Below are 16,834 nucleotides of genomic sequence, written 5' to 3'. Positions count from 1 at the left end.
ACGTCACCTATTGGTTTCTGAAGAAATGTTTTTGAGGCCCAACTTGGGCGGGCCCCATATTGGAAATGCTGACTCAACTTAACTTTCCATCCACCGAAATCTGGCAAAGAGGTGGAGCCAAGGCCTGAAAAACAGAAACAACTCGTCCACCTGTCAGGGCTACACCCCAATTATACAATTTTATGTACAACTCTTGGCCTAGATATTATCTCATTAAATCTGTGCACTGTGTATTAGCAACATACCCACACCATTTCTGCTTTTGCTTTTTCAATCAGTCCAGTTCAGTCCAGAGATGCAACAACAACAACAACAACAACAACAACAACAACAACAACAACAACAACAACAACAGGAAATGAACCTGTCTGGTAAAATGAGGCATAACACACTACTTGTGACCACAGACTGGCAACGACAGCAGAAACAAAATAGTAAGAGGGAACTACAGAAGAGTTTCACAACGCCTGGTTAAACTTTTGTAGGCAGTCTTTTCTAAGACATTATGAAAATGCTCCAACCTTTTTTAACAAGAGCAGATACAAACTAGGAAGTGACTGTGAGTGCTGTGACTGTGATTGGTCAATGACCACATTTTAGAAGCTGAGTGTGCTTATTAATGAATAAAATATTATAATTATACTGTCATAAAATGTTGAGTGATTGTTAATTATACAACATGGTGGATGAATAACAAACAGAAATCAAATTTCCTACATTGGAAAAGCTGCTTCCAAATTAACTTGTCTCCAGGGTATAGAGATGAATTACTGCACACCAATATATGATTTCAGTGATCAAAGATTGATCATCAGTGATACAAAATAAAGCCATTGACTCATATCATCATCTTTATATATACAGATAAACAATATACTGATGTATTCTCTCTCTTTAATTAAAAAAGGGTTTCAGTTTCATTGAAATGTCAGGAAGAGTGCAGTTACAAAATTCTCAAGTGGATTTTATTTGTTCAGCTTGAGTTGACTTAGATTATTCTAAATGTGTCAAATAGACATATTCTGTTCTCTCATATTAATCCTACCACTGGATTGAATAGATTAAAAATGGGATTGAATTCTGAAGCAGAAATCAAACTAATAGAAAATATTGCACTGTTTTCTAAAGAATCGATGAAATGTTGCATCATGAGAAAGCTTGTTATTTACACCTCTTCTTATCACACCTTTAAAGGTAGTAAGTTAACTTGACAGCGTAGTCATCACTTGGAAACCACGTTCTCTTCTAATGATCTTAAAGAAACAGTGGACATGTTTCAAAATCTACAACGCCAACCACAGCCCCCCTAAATAATCAGCTGTTTGGCACATTGGATTTGCCTATAGATGGCTGAAAGTTGTAATCCTGGTGGTGATGTGTAAATCAACACACTTGCTGCACATTTGTTATACAGATAGTGCATGTAACAGGAAATGCCCAGGGGAAAAATTACACTAAAGGTAGTTAGAAGTCTGAAGATAAAAAGCACAGTGGTTAAACTGGATTAGTTGTGGACTGATTAGAATCTGTCTAAAATATTTGACTCTTCAAAAATCAAATGGGGAGTTTTGCCACTTGGATATTAACAGCTTCCTAGTTTCTTCCAAAAAAGCAACTTAGTATAATTGGAACATTCAGGTGGTTATTCAAATATGTCTCAGATATGAGATGTTTCATGCCTGCTTGAAGGTATTCATAAGTGTTTTAAAATTTGAATGACATGTGATGAATCAGTCAGTGTGTAAGGCAAACATCAACTCTTTCTGTTTAAATAGACTACTGTACTAAAATAAATGTATTGCTATATTTTTGAAATACTTGTAAGACATGACTGTGGTTAGAAATGTGGATGATATAGTAAATGAAGAAATATCAAACACAACTATGGTCAATATAGGAGAAGAGCTGAAACTACTTACCCTTCACAAAAAGTGCCATGTTTTAGCTTCCAGGTAACAACCTCTACACATACAGTTCAATTATATGATAAACCCAAATCCGGATGAAGGCTTCAAATGAGGACTTCCAGCAGAGGACTCACAGTGAAAACTGAAATGTCATTTACAAGACGTCCATAAATGTATAAAAAAAGTTTCCTTGAGGTCTCCTGTAAGCCAATCGGTGTTTCTTTCATTCAGACGTGTAACAACCTTGTCGATCCATTCAGTGAGGCTGAGATGCCAGGTGAAAAAACACGATCAAAATGCAGCAGTCACAGATCACATTCCCCTTATCTCTATGGGCAGCAGCATAAAATCGTCCATGCACATGAAGCTGGGTCGGGTCTAAGAAGATCTTTAATTACATGCCAGATTCTCTGCCTCTTCTTATTTCCCGATCCAAATACTGTAAACCACGTCACTAACCCTCCTGGCTGTGACTCCCAACCTCTGGCCATGGTTTGTTCTCTCTGCCTCGCCCCCTTGCTTTCATTTTTATTACCTTATTGCTACAGACTCGTTGATTTTCAGCCCCCTGTTTTTGTCTACACCAGAGTCCACATGAAACTAACATCCCGTCAATTATTAACCGGAACGATGCACACAACCGAGTCCATACGAATGAGCAGCCAGCTGCGGAAATGAATGACTGATGGATGCATGGAAAGAGATGGACAGTATGTACTCAGGAAACGATGAATATTAACACTGCCTGCATCGTGCAAAGCGTTGTAAACATGAAGACAGCATACGAGGTACCGTGAACGCCACATGAGAAAAAACGAGCGTTTTCGATAAGACTTTAAAGACTGCATACTTTCAAGAAGCACACTGATAACATGTGGGGATATATTACGCATTTTCTTACTGTGTGCCTGCAGGATGCTGGAGGAAGAAAAGTCGAAGGGGTCGGCCTGGTCCTGCAGCTCGGAAGACCACACAAATCCCTCACAAGAGACAACAAGGCACACACACTATGCGTTTTGATAGTTTAAGAGGTTTTCACCTTAAATTAGCCTTCTTGTGTTTCCATCAGACATAAAGAAATAAAACGTACAAAAGGGTAAAAACTGAAGAACTTAAAAGAAGAATTCAAGATATTTTTTTACAACACAGTGCCATTCCGGGTAGGGGCGAATGGGGACCCTACAGGAGGATGGCATCCAATCAAAACGCTGCTTTTCTTGTGACGCAGATTTTACAACCAATATAATTAAGCTACGTACGATACGGTTTCTGACACTTCCGGGTTGAGGAATGGCCACTATTTTGGAAAAGAGAATACCAGAGAAGACCACGTTTTCTAAGTCATCTTATATTTATTTACAGTCTATGGTATAGACCGGTTAATCTTTAAAGTCAGTACAAAAATAACATCACGAGTTGTAACAGGCCGCCCCGATGTTGTCAATAAACCAAATGAACCTCATTTATATTGATTTGATATGTATTTGTTTAATTTGTAAAATTCCTCATTTTTTTGTGTTTAATCAACAATAACAAACTGTAGATTTAACTTATTACAGATGTTACATAATCGTACCTCATGCTCCAGAGAAGGGGAAAAACTAGGATATTTCGCCCCTTTCTGGTGGGACTGTGACACTGCATTGTTCTCAGGGTTGGACAGTAGGCCCTACAGGCTACTCTACGGCAGTGGTTCTCAAACTTTTGAAGCCAGGGACTCCTTACAGGTGAGAAAATTGTCCAAGGACCCCCTCATAATTGTAACACAGATTAAGCACATGCTTACTACCATTTGCACTCTTAGATGCCCTTGGAACTATTTGTATTGTAAAACTTATCAATGTAAATACTTCAGACCTGTACCATAGTGATAAACAGATAACACTTCAATTTGAACCAAGTAAATACCACTTGTATACTTTAAAACAGAGGGTCATTTCATTCCTTGTGGACTCAACATGACAGCATTTATACTTTTCAAGTAATTGATCTTAAGCGCTTTCAGAAAATGAACAGTAGCAAGACTCACATATCCCTTCAAGCCACTAAATGGTATCATAACAATGGTGTATATGCTGTTTTGTAATGACACAGCACAATTTTATAATTTATTAGAAATGTATTCAAATTATTTCACGGACCCCGACTCTATGGTTCGCAGACCCCCAGGGGTCCCAGGACCCAACTTTGAGAACCACTGCTCTACGGTACAGTATGACTTAAATTGTAAGCAAAAACATTTTAACAACTATAGTACAGTGTCTAGAAGATTACAGTTCTGGTATACTGCATTGATATTTTCCATTACTGCAGTGCAGTCTAAGATATTTCAAGCAGCAACAAAGCATGTTCTGTTCTTCCAGCACAGGTATGACATAGAAAAAACATTTAGTTAAGAGTCACAAACTCACATGACATGCATTTTAATGTACTGCGTAAGAACACCCTTACAGATGATAAATACACTTGGAAAGCAAATACTAAACATAAAATAATACCACAACTACAGTCTTTGTTTTTCTTGTTTGAGCTTTTATTTTTTTATTTCAGTACTTGAGAGCTTAATGCACAACTGACTATATGTAACAACCATCCATGTTTCACTTACCCCCAGAGAAAAGTATTTGAAAAACAGCTGATAACAGAGTTGGTGGACTTTCAGAAAGTACTTCAAGAATAAGATGAGTTATACATGTGCATTGTAGTTTAAAGCAGCCCTTCTGTCTGCTGAGAGGAGAACAATGTTGTGCAGTAGTTATCGCCAAAGTAAACAAAGTAACACTTTTTTTTTCGTTACTTTTTGCAAAGACGGCGCCAATCAGAGCAAGTACAAGGTTTGTAGTGCAAATGGCTTTGACAGGTCACAGAATTTACAGTATGTGATAAAACTGAAAAGTTGACATTTTCAGAGCTTCTAATTTCTTGAATAATTTAGATTTTACCATCAATGATCTATCAGTATTAGAAAAAATGAAAATTAAGTGCCAGAAGCCCAAACTAGGCAATCACTGTCACTGTTCAGTATCTTGATAGCTGCTGCAGTTTTGTGCAGAGTTTCTATGCTGTGGCCTCCCAACGCATAAGTACAAATCCATCTTTACGCTCATAAACACTGACTCATTCTCTCTGTCTCTCACACACACACACACACACACACACAGAGTAATGCAGGGGTTGGTGGAGGAGTGCTTTTTTCACAGGCGTGGGTCTGGAGTTTTGGGGTGGTCTAAGTGCCGGTCAGTTGGCCGTGAAGGGTCTAGTCATACGCCAAGGAAATCCACAGCTGTGTCTCTCTCTTCTATCAGCTCTACTGCTGTGGCCTCCATCTTTGACTGGGAAAAGGGGTTGATGGCCAGGCCATTCACAATCTTCCAGGTCTTGTCCTGAGGAAACAGCACATTTTTATAACTGTCTTTTTTTGTGATATGTTCTGACCAACCTTAATTTATCAATGTTCACTGATGATAGTACATATTTTCTAAAACCACAATTTTATTCTGATCTTGAAGACAAAGACAATGTAGTTAATTGCTGGTTATAAGTTTAATTTAAACTGCAGGCTGCTAGAGGAATCAACAAAATGTAGATCAGTCTTACCTTAATCTGGACTGGGAATGAGTAGATGAGGTCTTCAGGGACTCCATAGGAGTTGCCAGAGGAGTAGACACCCATAGAGACAAACTCACCCTGAAGTAATAAAAATAAATAGACAAACTGGTTAAAATTTATTTCAAAAACAAAGCTGCTTATTTCAGATACAGCCCCTGATCCTCAATATAAATATTGGCATTTGAAAACACAACACTACTTTTGAATGTATTATATATGTCACAAAAACGTGTGTAACCTGTAGAGTCCTTACAAATATCTCAATAAGGATTTAACAAATATTGTGAAAAACTAAAAAAGATTAAGTAAGTGACACTGACAGAATGTTGAATAAAAAGACATTATTAGCTCAGCATTGATAAGTATGGAGGTTACCTCAGCGGTGCCATTCCAGATGTCTCTCATGTGGTCACAGATGGCCTTGGCTGCAGACATGGCACTAGACAGCTTCCTGGCCTTGATGACTGCAGCGCCTCTCTGCTGCACTGTCTGAAATGAAGAGACTACTGCAGTCAATAGGAGTGAAAGCACACATGTAGAACATATCTGAGCTGTGATGTGGTTTCTTTTGTCCGGGATATAAGACAATGGCTGAAATATTTGCAGCTGCCATCTCCAGGGATTAAGCCAATGGTACTAAAACAAATAAAAAGTAGCATTGGAATGTCCTATGACCAACATTAAAAAAATGCATGACTGTCAAAAACATACTGTATACTTTTCATAGAAGAAAATAAATATACCCACAGTTTTCTGTTGAATCTAAAAATACTTTACCATGTATGTTTTCTCTATTCCTTAGTAAAAAGAAGGGTATAATGTTGGGATAGTGAACCTTTTTAAAATATGCCACTGGGATTTTAAGGGTTCAAAATATATTACATACTAATAGATTCCACTTATTTTTTTTTTTAACTCACAGCAATGAAGTCTCCTTTAAGCCAGGCATCATCCTTTACTGCATCAAAGCAGGCAAGCTCGCTTCCAGACATGTTGACCAAACAGTGGTGCACATCTGGGTACTGGGTGGATGAGTGGTTGCCCCAAATGATCACATTCTTGACATGGGTAGCAGGGACGCCACAGCGCATTGCCACCTAAAGTTTCAGAGCATAAAGGAACAATAACAAAGTCAGTTATCACGATAAGCAACAAGAAAGACCTTACAAAGAGTACCTGAAGGCAAATTTGTGATGGACATCATGAATATAACTGCAAAGAGAAGCGCACCTGAGAGCCAGCCCGATTGTGGTCCAGACGAGTGAGGCAGGAGAAGTTCTCTTTGGGGATGGAGGGAGCAGACTTTGCTGCAATCAGACAGTTAGTGTTGGCAGGGTTTCCCACAACCAGGACCTGAAAACACACAAGGACTCCTTAAAATACAACCACAATTACTGATCTGATCTAACTAAATGTAAACTAACTCATTATCAAAAGCATACTATCAGATCAGAGACTGTGCTAAATGTTCAGTTTTAAAAACAGCTGAAGGTTTCATACTGTTACACTGTTACTGCTAACTTGATAGTGAGTAAACCTGTATAATACTTAAGATCATTAAGAGCAAAAAAATGTTTCAAAAGATGAGATGAGAATCAACACAATCAGCACGAGCATAGACACTACAAATACTTAACATAGAGAACATATAATGTTCTATAATGTTGAAATGATGTAACACACACATAACTTAGCACGAAGCAAAACGGATTCTTCATCACAAATAGAAAAGGAGGGGATTGGACCGTGCAGTAGATCTGGCTTGCTACTGCATGTCTACATTACAATGTGAGTGTGTAATTACCTTGACAGTCTTTTTGGCATACTGATTCAGGGCTGCTCCTTGGCCTTTGAAGATGGCCACATTTGCTTTAAGCAGGTCCTTCCTCTCCATGCCTTCCCTCCTGGGCATGGAGCCCACCAAGATGGCTACATCCAGGTCCTTGAAGCCTACCTCCTCCTTGTCAGTGGGGACAATGTCTGTGGGAAGTTAAAATGATTTAATCACTGTTAATAATTTCAATCAAAAAGGAGTGCTTTATAAATCAAAATGTAATCTAAATGTGCAAATGTAGCACAGCAAACATTCTCCAGTCTTAAACTTCTTTTTTGGGGCAGGCTTGGTACCAAGTAGTTATTCAGGATGAGCTCTTACTATTGCTGTCTATTGGTTGACACCATTGTAATACAGAAACATATTTGAATTCCTGATAAAGGTTGGGCCACCAATAAGCCATGTTTGTACACTCCTTCAGCAAATACATTACACACATACAAAAGCTGAAGTCTTGTCTGTTCATGTGTTTTTTTCAGAAAATTTTCCATTAAATATGTTTATGCTAAAATTCTTAAGAATTTCATCCTTTCTGAAAACATTCACACAACATTTTGAGAAATTCATTCTGGGTGCAACATGTCTGTGACCAGTGTTGGTGCTATATGGCTGGGTCCATCTCAGTGCATGAAGCGTTTTCTTTGCTGCACGGTCAGTTAATACAGGGGCCTCTCACAGCCTCTGTCCAAACAAAGCAAAGGACAGCACCGATTCAGAGGAAAAATTCCAGGTCACAATGGAGGTGGCACATAATGGCGCCTCACGACTGAGGTCATGACAGGGGTGTGATGACACCAAAAGCCCTGATGGAAATCAGTGCTCACAGTCATCATCAAACAAGTAGTTAAGAATATTTTGTAGGGTGTGAAATATTCAGGGATAAACAAAATGAGACATTATTTTTATTTGTCTGAGATAATCACTCCAACTACAAAACACCTGTGCTGCACAAAAGGGTCTTAAAATTCAAACTAAATAGTAATGAGTTGAGGCAGCAAACTGCCGCATAGAGCATGTTGTGACCAAAAGGCCCATGTGTGAAAGGATTATTGACCACGCCTGAAGATCATGAGTGAATTATCTCCCAAAGCTAAACAGGAATTCATAACTGTATATGTTTACAAATATATACTTCTTAACTACAGCATATCTTTCATATCTAACTGTTGTCCCCTCAATGATATTAGGAGAAGGCAGAAAGCTGAATTAGGTAGAGGTCTTTACTTGATGATGATGGTGCATGCTTAGGACAGAGATCAGAGCTGTATTTACAGGGTATGGTAATGGGAGGATGACTTAAAAATAATATTATCACCTACATGTCAAGGTGGTGTAATATTACAGTAAAAACTGACACGCAATACAGAAAACACCAAAAACAAAACAGGAATCTACAATACATTTATTTTTCTCAAAGCAGAGATGAAACTCAAACCCTTAAAACACTCTTTAATATAATACACAATGCACAGTTTCAAGATTTATTAAGTTAGTAGACCCTACCTTTTCAAAAACACGTGCATTTAAATGCTATCAATATAATGGCAAAAAAAGATAGGAAAGGCTGATCATTTTGTGTTCCACCTGAACATTATTACCTCTCAGAAGTGGGAGGGCACAGTCCTGAAGCTCCATGACAACACCTTCTAGTACCGGTAACATGGGTGTTATGTCCAAGAGGATCAAGACAACAGGCTGACAGAAGGATGAGGGAAGAAAGTATGCAGTGGCATGAATGACATGAAATTAATAAAACATGTCAACAACGCATCAATTTAAAGGCACTTAAATTGTTATTCCCATGTAATATGACACAACAAGGTGTGAGGGATTTGTCTCTTGTAAGGCGTGTGAATGCCTTGGCCATGTGGCTCCCTGCCTGTGCCACACGGATCAAGTGGTTGCAAAGTTGACCTAAGACTCTTGGCACAGGATCTGTTTCACGAACTTCAAGGATGACCCTGTCACACCCAAAGGCACATGCAAATGCAATATGATCATTTTCCACAGGGGGGGAACATCTATTCAATGTCAATCTCAAACATGACCTGGAAAACTTGTGACGTTCACAGCTGCTCACTGAGAGCTGTTAGGATCCTACAAACAGTATGCCTTGACATTGCCCTTTAACTGCCTAATAAGATCAAGGAATTGGGTGTGTTAAATAAGCCCTTCTTTACCTGATCTTTGCCAAAGACATCTCCCTTGGCAATGCTGAACAATAAGGAATAGGCAATCTGCCCAGCAGCGCCGGTCACCAGAACTCTAATAGGCTCAGCCTGAAAGAAACAAGGCAAAGAACACCTGTTAGTACTAATAGCATTGATTTCACTACGAGGACAGGTATGAGAGTGACAGTTTACTTGTCCACTGCACGTGGCCTGCGTCTATTCTTGTCAACAGGATTTACTAAGGCAGGGGGTAGGTCCAAAAATAGACCGTCTCCCTTCCATAGTGTTCTCACTGTTGCATAACAAAACCAGGATATACTGTACTTGGGTTATCAAGTGCATCGCCATCTTTACCATTCGATCAAATACATTCATTCAATCCCGAAAAACAGGCAATTTACTGGAGAGTTACATACATATAACACGAGAAAGAGGCATTTTGTAAAATGAAATTTACTTCACAGTCTTAAAGGGATTGGTATTGTAATGGTGCAAACTGGTTATACTATTGTAGCCTTCAAATATCGTTACAATCAATTCGTAAAGCCAGCTAACTTTACGGAACTACTGAGAACTTTTCTGTGTTGGATAAATGAAAGTAGCAGCAATTTTATCCCTCCATTAAAATGCATAACTGAAAATTTAATTATCTATGTTTCCTCCACTCACCATGTTCAAACGACAGCTTGCAGTGTTCGCTCTCCCACTTCTCGATCACCCCGGAGGTCACTCCTATTTAAATCCTCAGTTGATCACGACACTTGCAACGGCCTGACGGCAGACGGAAGGTGTAGGTATTTGTAGTTTTGAATGGTTAATGTAGTCCTGTATATAGAGCTAAACAACAAACCATTTTTTGCTGAACAGGTGAAGGCGTCGATAGCTTTGCAACGTCTCTATCACTGCTACATAATATAGCATGGTCTTGACATATAATGTTTTACAGGATAGAGCAAGTATCGCCCGTAAGCTAGCTCTTTAGCATAGCATGTGAAGTTCCGATTGTCGTTGCTTAGCGACCTGCGTTCAGCAGCAGCAGCAGCAGCACATGAGAGCTAGCAACAAGAGCACGGCTTGTCATGTCATTTAGTTACAGGAAGATAAACAGAAGACCAGCATGAGCAAATAGACGAACCGAACAGCGATGAATGGCATCAACACAAGTTATTAATGTTATATGAAACTAGTTCCATGTAAACGTGTTTATTGCAGAGCAGGTTGCTAAGTTTGACTTATGCTAACTAATACGAGGGAGTAGCAGTTCTCGTGTTATCCACATTTAACCATAATGGCTCACTAGTATTATATATGTTTCTAATAAAAAGCAGTTTTAGGGTTCATACGACGCTCGCCTCAAAACCAGAGAAGCTGAGCAGCATACAAGAGATCACGAAAACTTCAGGTTTCTTCACTAAACTATTTAGGTAAGTTGCTAACTTCATCTCTTCCTCCACTTGTTTGTTTGAATGCATGTCGTTCTCTCCATTTTATATACAAAGGACATTACATATCAGTTGGTGTATTGTTTCCCATTAGCTTTAGGGATGGCTTAATGCGGTTGTGAAGTTCCGGGAATTTTCAAAGTTGGAAACTTTCCATGTGAATTCATGGGAATAAACCAGGCGTTTACTAAAATTGAAGGTTGGATTTTTATAGGGAACTTAAATATGGTTGGGGAAAATATATTTTAGCATAATCCTGAATAAAACAACCAGATTTCATGCAAGTACAGTTGAATATCTATGCCATTCCTAAATCACTTTGCAGGGTTATTGAGACCCTGCCCCCTACAATCACTATGCAATCCTCCATCATATGCACAGATGATTTCTAGTATCCTGCAGAGGCTAGGCTTGAGAAGCTTTAGGGAAGATGTATTTTTATTTGCATGTTGATTGGGGCTTTTTTGGAGGGAGAGGGGCTCTATTCATTTAACATTTTGAATGGGACTTTGTTTTTGTTTTAACTCAACATTCATGTTTTTGTTCTTTAATAAAATAATTGATTGTTCTATAAAATATTTAACACTTGATAAAGTTCTACTTACAAATAAATCTGTTTTAATTGTATTATTTTGGATGGATGTCTGCTTATAACGAAACAAATAATTATTCTTGGATATTATACCTTTCTATTAAATTACCCTCAATTCCCAGTTAATTCCCATAAATTCCCATAGTTCCCATGGAAAGCTTCCAATTTGCAATATTTCCAAAATTCCCCAGCTTAACTTCCCATGGCAATTTACCGGAAACTTTCCAGAAATTTACCGAAAATGTTCCACCCCTTTGCAACCCTACATAATGCATTCTCGTCATAGCCTAATTAAGTCAAGACTTCCATAATGCCTTCATTATTTCTTTTCTTGACATTTGGAATAGTCTGATCAAACTGTGCTGAAAGTTTTAACAACAAGAATGTGAGATCCTAATGTATAGTTTTAAATCAGTCTCCCGTTACATCAGAATCTTTGTCTCTTCACCAAGGCAGGGGTGAGGAGTATCTGTGTAGGCTACTATCTTGTTTTGAGTTGATAGGACCCCTATTGAGACCAAGTGTTAGGTGAGCGTGGTTATCAATATTTCATGGCGTCATTACAGGCTCATTACACAACTTGAACACAAAGCAGAGGAGCTGGGGTTGCACCTGTCTGGCATCAGAAAGGGGTCTCACTGTAAGTTAGCTTGGTTTGCTGGCTACAGGGTTGGGCCATTGTGTGAAATTATATTGTGGCTGAAACGTGATTATTTTAAGGTGCTGGTAGTTGCGGCACAAGCCTTATTTTTGAATTTGATTCTTTCATTATAATTAATTGATATAATTATTATTTCAAGAGGCCAGATATCAGATTCTACCTATGTGAATTTCTCTGGCTTGTTCTGTTGCACTGAAATGAGCATTCAAGGTCCTCACACTTTCCTAAGGATGGGATTGCAGGAGGTAATTGTCTGACAGTTGAAATTGCTGCACTAGAAAGAATATAACATCTCGCCCCACAGTTGACATACATGTTTCTATTAAACAATGCTTAACAAAACATTCTCCGTTTATATCCTTTAATAAAGTTTAATGCAGGCAGAAATTTAAAGTAGAACATTGAGAAACAGCTATGGAAACTAATTTAGACAGGAAATGGATAAGTTGAGAAATCTTTTATTAGTAGTTAAAGTCTATGATAGCTAGGGTTGCAAAATTCCGTGAATTTTCAAAGTTGGAAACTTTATTTAAACTTCAATTTATGGGAATAAACCAGGAATTTACTAAATTGAAAGTTGGCTCTTAATAGGGAACTTAAATATAGTTGGGGAAAATATATTTTAGCACAATCCTGAATAAAACAACCAGATTTCATGCAAGTACAGTTGAATATCTATGCTATTCCTCAATCACATGCACATAGCACACTGCTTATTGCAGGCCTATTAAGACCACGCCCCCTACATGCACTATGCATTCCTCCATCACATGCAGAGATGATTTCTATTTTGGATGGATGTCTGCTTATAACAAAACAAATATTTATGCTTGGATATGATACCTTTCCATTAAATTACCCTCAATTCCCATTTATTCCCGTAAATTCCCATTGATTCCCATGGAAAGTTTCTAATTTGGAATATTTCCAATATTCCCCAGCTTAACTTGCCATGGAAATTTACCGGGAACTTTACAGAAATTTACCGGAAATTTTCCACCCCTTTGCAACCCTAATGATATCATGACACAAAATTGAGGTGTTTGTCATGGCATCAGAGACTGCATTTATTAGACATTTTATTATAAAACTATGTGGTCCTTTTATCACAAAGGACTTTACTTTTTGCAAGAATATAGCCAAATCAGTCAGTCACCAGCTTTGGTGGCAACATGAAAAGTAACAATGACATGTCATGTTAATATTTATTTTGTTCAACATCTCCCTGTTGTGTCTCTTACTCTAAAGGAACAAAATAGACAAAAGGGAGTTACCAATGCACCAACCCATACCCCAGACTATTCTATTCCTGGCAGTACGGGGGCTGACACAGACTTTTCCCATTTTAAAGGCTCTGTGTGTGAAAGTCAGTTTCAGTGCTGTTTCAAGCAGCTGCCACAGCCTGGCAGTCTTCCTCTCAGTCCCACTGTGTAGTATCTGCTTGTGTCTGTCATGGGTGTCAGAATGGGATAAACAGGTGCCTACAGCTGTCTGTTGGTTGGCATTGTACTGTGTTATCGCACTGTAGCTATATTCTATTAATCCTGAAATATCATGTGGTCTATGATCTTTCTATGCCAGGGGATAATTTTCCACCCACTACAAACAGAATACAAAGGACAGACACTGATATATCCTTATTTCACCTTTTTTACTTATTGATTTTATTCTATTTTATTGATTTCAGAGCATTTTTTAAAGACGGGCACAAAATGCTTTCCAACAACACGTTATGAGACACAATAAGCCAAAAGGTCAATACAAGCATAGCAAAATACAAGCATACATTTCAAGCAGGAAGGAATTAATTAGGGATGCCGATATTATCGGCACATTATCGATATCGGCTGACATTGGCTTTAAAATGAACTATCGGATATCGGCCAACAAGGCAATATCCACCGATATAATTAACTGATAAAATAATGGGCTGCTGCACACATGTTGGGCTCATGTTTTAAGTTAAATTTGAATTTAAGCAGCAGTCTGTAAGGTGCATGTAGCTGACTTATTTAGGCACATTTACTGTCAAAGAGTAAACCATTTTATTTAATTTGGGCTAAAGCTCACTAGTATATTCAGGGGCATGGTCATGTTCTACTGTTGCTTGTACTGAGGCAGGTGAACGGGGCGTTTTAACAATCCAGGTGAGAAGAAATAAAACATTAACGATTTTTCTGTGTTGTTAAAAGATAGAAACGGAGTAATCCTGGAATGTTCCTGAACTCATTAAAACAAGACTGTAACAGTTTATTTTTATTTGGATTAAAACTCAGATCACTGTCAAGTACAAAGCTTCATTTTCTAACAGTGTCTTTGATATTTGGGATAAGGGGGCTGAGCAGGGGCTGAGTCTGTTTGCGGATGTTGTCAGGACAAGTAATGAGTACTTCTGTTTTGTGAGAGTTTGGTTGTGACATTCATTCTCTTATGTCAGCTAAGCTGCTTTGAAGTCCAGCCAGTGTATTGTGTTTGGAGGGCTTTATGGAGAGGTATCATTTAGTGTCATTAACATAACTTTGAAATGAAATGTTATGATGAGGGATGATATGACCAACAGGGAGAACAGAATCGGATCAAGTATAAAGCCTTGAGGTATTCCATATGTTGACAGTGCATTTGGACATAAAACTGTTTGTTTGGCAGATTGGAGGAAACCCAGTTCAGGCTGTATCAGAAATGCCCACCCAATCTTGAAGTCTATTGATTAGTGTGGGATGATCAATAGTGTCAAAAGCTGCGCTGATGTCAAGCACTACAAATATAGAGCAGTGTCCAGAGTCATCAGACGTTAATAAATCATGACTTACTTTTAACAGCGCTGTTTCTGTGCTATGTTGCTCCTGAAGACAAGATTCAAGTTTATCAGGTATGCTGTTGCTTTTGAGGACTTCTAAAAATTGTTCTAAAACCAGTTTTTCAAGAAACCAGAAACAATTTTGCAGGAATGACATCAAGTTGACAGGATGACAGTTTAATTTTGGACACAGTGTTGAAGCTGTCTAGGATTGGACTAGGATGACTAAAAGTTGCCTTGTTGATTGCTGCAGTGCAACAATACTCATGCCACTAAATGTAACTGGGTTATCATATTATAATGTGTTGTTTTAAGTGTCAAAGGCATAAACTTGTATTCACTGGACCTGTATTTCATCCCTGTAGCACAAATCCAGCAGAGGGGAATAGGTGTCCTATAGTCGTTTGGCTCTGCAAATCCTCTGTATAAAAGTATTGTCTTTCTGTATAGCTGCATATCTGATTCAGATGCATAAATTCAATGACATCTCATCCTCCCAAAAGGATCTTGCGATCTTAAAATTTGTATCCACTTAACTAAGTTCCAACTTGCTAAGGTTTCCTCCTGGTCATTGTAAACCTGATGCTCATGGGCCTAACTTTGGCTTCCATTAGATTAAACTCCATAGACTGTATATATAATGGACAGCGTCGCTCCGCCTTTTCCCATTGTATGGTTTTGAAGCCAAAATATCCTGTTCCAGAATGCAGACATCTTTTAAATTTTCAGCAGCCAGAGTCTGCAGTAGTGAGTTTGTGTGTTTCCACTGTAACAAGCTCCGCCCTACAGCTTACCTTCCCGAGGTCCTACGGAGTTTCTCTCTATGGCAGCTGTCAATCAAAGTGAATCCGGATGTAAGACCCCGTTTTTTAACCTCTAATAACTACCGAAAAAGAAACTTTTGAGAAAAAAGAGGCCTTGAACAGAAAACAGTCAACTAATAACTACATATCACCACAGCATACGGATGTGAGAAACATTCGTACGACGTGTATTTATTTTTTAAAGTTTGACTGCAGCTCCATTCAAATGAACAGGGGAGACAGAGTTTTTGACCTATACTGCAGCCAGCCACTAAGGGGAGCAGTTTTTGTGGCAGCCTCACTCCGAGCTGAGCAAGAGGACATCGATTTTATATACAGTATATGTGCAACACCAACGATTTTCTCTGCAGACTTGTAAGTTGAACCTGTGTTTTCAACTACGACTGCTTTGGGGTTCTGTTGGAAACGAGGAAAACAGTAGGAATGAGATTAGTGTACTTTACCGTCATTATACATGAAGACCTGTTAAAAACTTCTTGTTTGACGCTGGTGGCTCGTCAGGACTCCTTCGTGTTTCGCAAGGCCTGATTGACAGGTCAAATGATACTTGCCAGTGGGTCTAACAAGTTTCCTTTGGAAAACCCCTTTTATAGTGCTTTGAAGTTTGAATGATCCTGTCAGTGTGCTTGATATTAGTTGCTGTTATTAACATTCATAGCCACGGGAATCACCTTAACTTCCTTAACTTTGATGAAACATCTTATGATGACAGTTATGACTTTTACATAAGCAGTGCATTTGAAACCGTAAGTTGTTGCTCTAACTGTTATTTGACAAGTAAAACCAATGTTTATGTTCTTTTCGGTAGTTTCCATGGTCACGTCGTCATGAGGGGATTAGGCATACCTTGACTTTGAAAAAAGGAAATCAGAATGGAACCAAAAACAGCAGCGGCACACATGATAATATCTGGTGCCAGTTTGCCATGCCGGCCTGATCCTGTGTGCATATGCTGTGAAAACAATCAGCATTGTGGGTGTTTTGTCCCACCCACAAG

The 16,834-nt window shown here is 38.6% G+C and overlaps 3 protein-coding genes across 4 annotated transcripts in view; 1 reads left to right on the top strand and 2 right to left on the bottom strand.

The window, feature by feature from the left end:
• The window catches only part of ugp2b (UDP-glucose pyrophosphorylase 2b), a 39,166-nt gene extending 36,761 nt beyond the window's left edge, over positions 1 to 2,405 (bottom strand). Inside the window, 1 exon segment of the mRNA XM_034682308.1 lies at positions 1,920 to 2,405. Within this exon segment, the coding sequence (XP_034538199.1) occupies positions 1,920 to 1,938 (19 nt within the window). The 5' untranslated portion in view covers positions 1,939 to 2,405.
• A 2,013-nt stretch (positions 2,406 to 4,418) lies between these two features.
• mdh1ab (malate dehydrogenase 1Ab, NAD (soluble)) lies at positions 4,419 to 10,530 on the bottom strand. 2 transcript variants are annotated; one of them, XM_034681739.1, is made up of 10 exons: positions 10,372 to 10,530; positions 10,191 to 10,292; positions 9,531 to 9,629; positions 8,949 to 9,045; positions 7,321 to 7,496; positions 6,747 to 6,869; positions 6,437 to 6,613; positions 5,892 to 6,005; positions 5,505 to 5,594; positions 4,419 to 5,290 (listed from the first exon to the last, which is right to left on the bottom strand). In XM_034681739.1, exons 2-10 carry the CDS (start codon positions 10,191 to 10,193, stop codon positions 5,168 to 5,170), a joined length of 1,002 nt encoding a protein of 333 aa, XP_034537630.1. In that variant the 5' UTR covers positions 10,194 to 10,292; positions 10,372 to 10,530; the 3' UTR covers positions 4,419 to 5,167. The 2 variants fall into 2 exon arrangements, with proteins under 2 accessions (XP_034537630.1, XP_034537629.1); XM_034681738.1 differs by having other exon boundaries at positions 10,191 to 10,530.
• wdpcp (WD repeat containing planar cell polarity effector) overlaps positions 10,329 to 16,834 on the top strand; it is an 85,415-nt gene continuing 78,909 nt past the window's right edge. The window contains 1 exon segment of the mRNA XM_034682307.1: positions 10,329 to 10,945. The gene's annotated coding sequence lies outside the window, so the exon portion shown is untranslated.

Source organism: Notolabrus celidotus, chromosome 4, assembly GCF_009762535.1.
Source record: "Notolabrus celidotus isolate fNotCel1 chromosome 4, fNotCel1.pri, whole genome shotgun sequence".
Lineage (NCBI taxonomy): Eukaryota > Metazoa > Chordata > Actinopteri > Labriformes > Labridae > Notolabrus > Notolabrus celidotus.
Note: the sequence above shows the minus strand (reverse complement) of the source record. Positions and strands in the feature narration are given on the sequence as shown.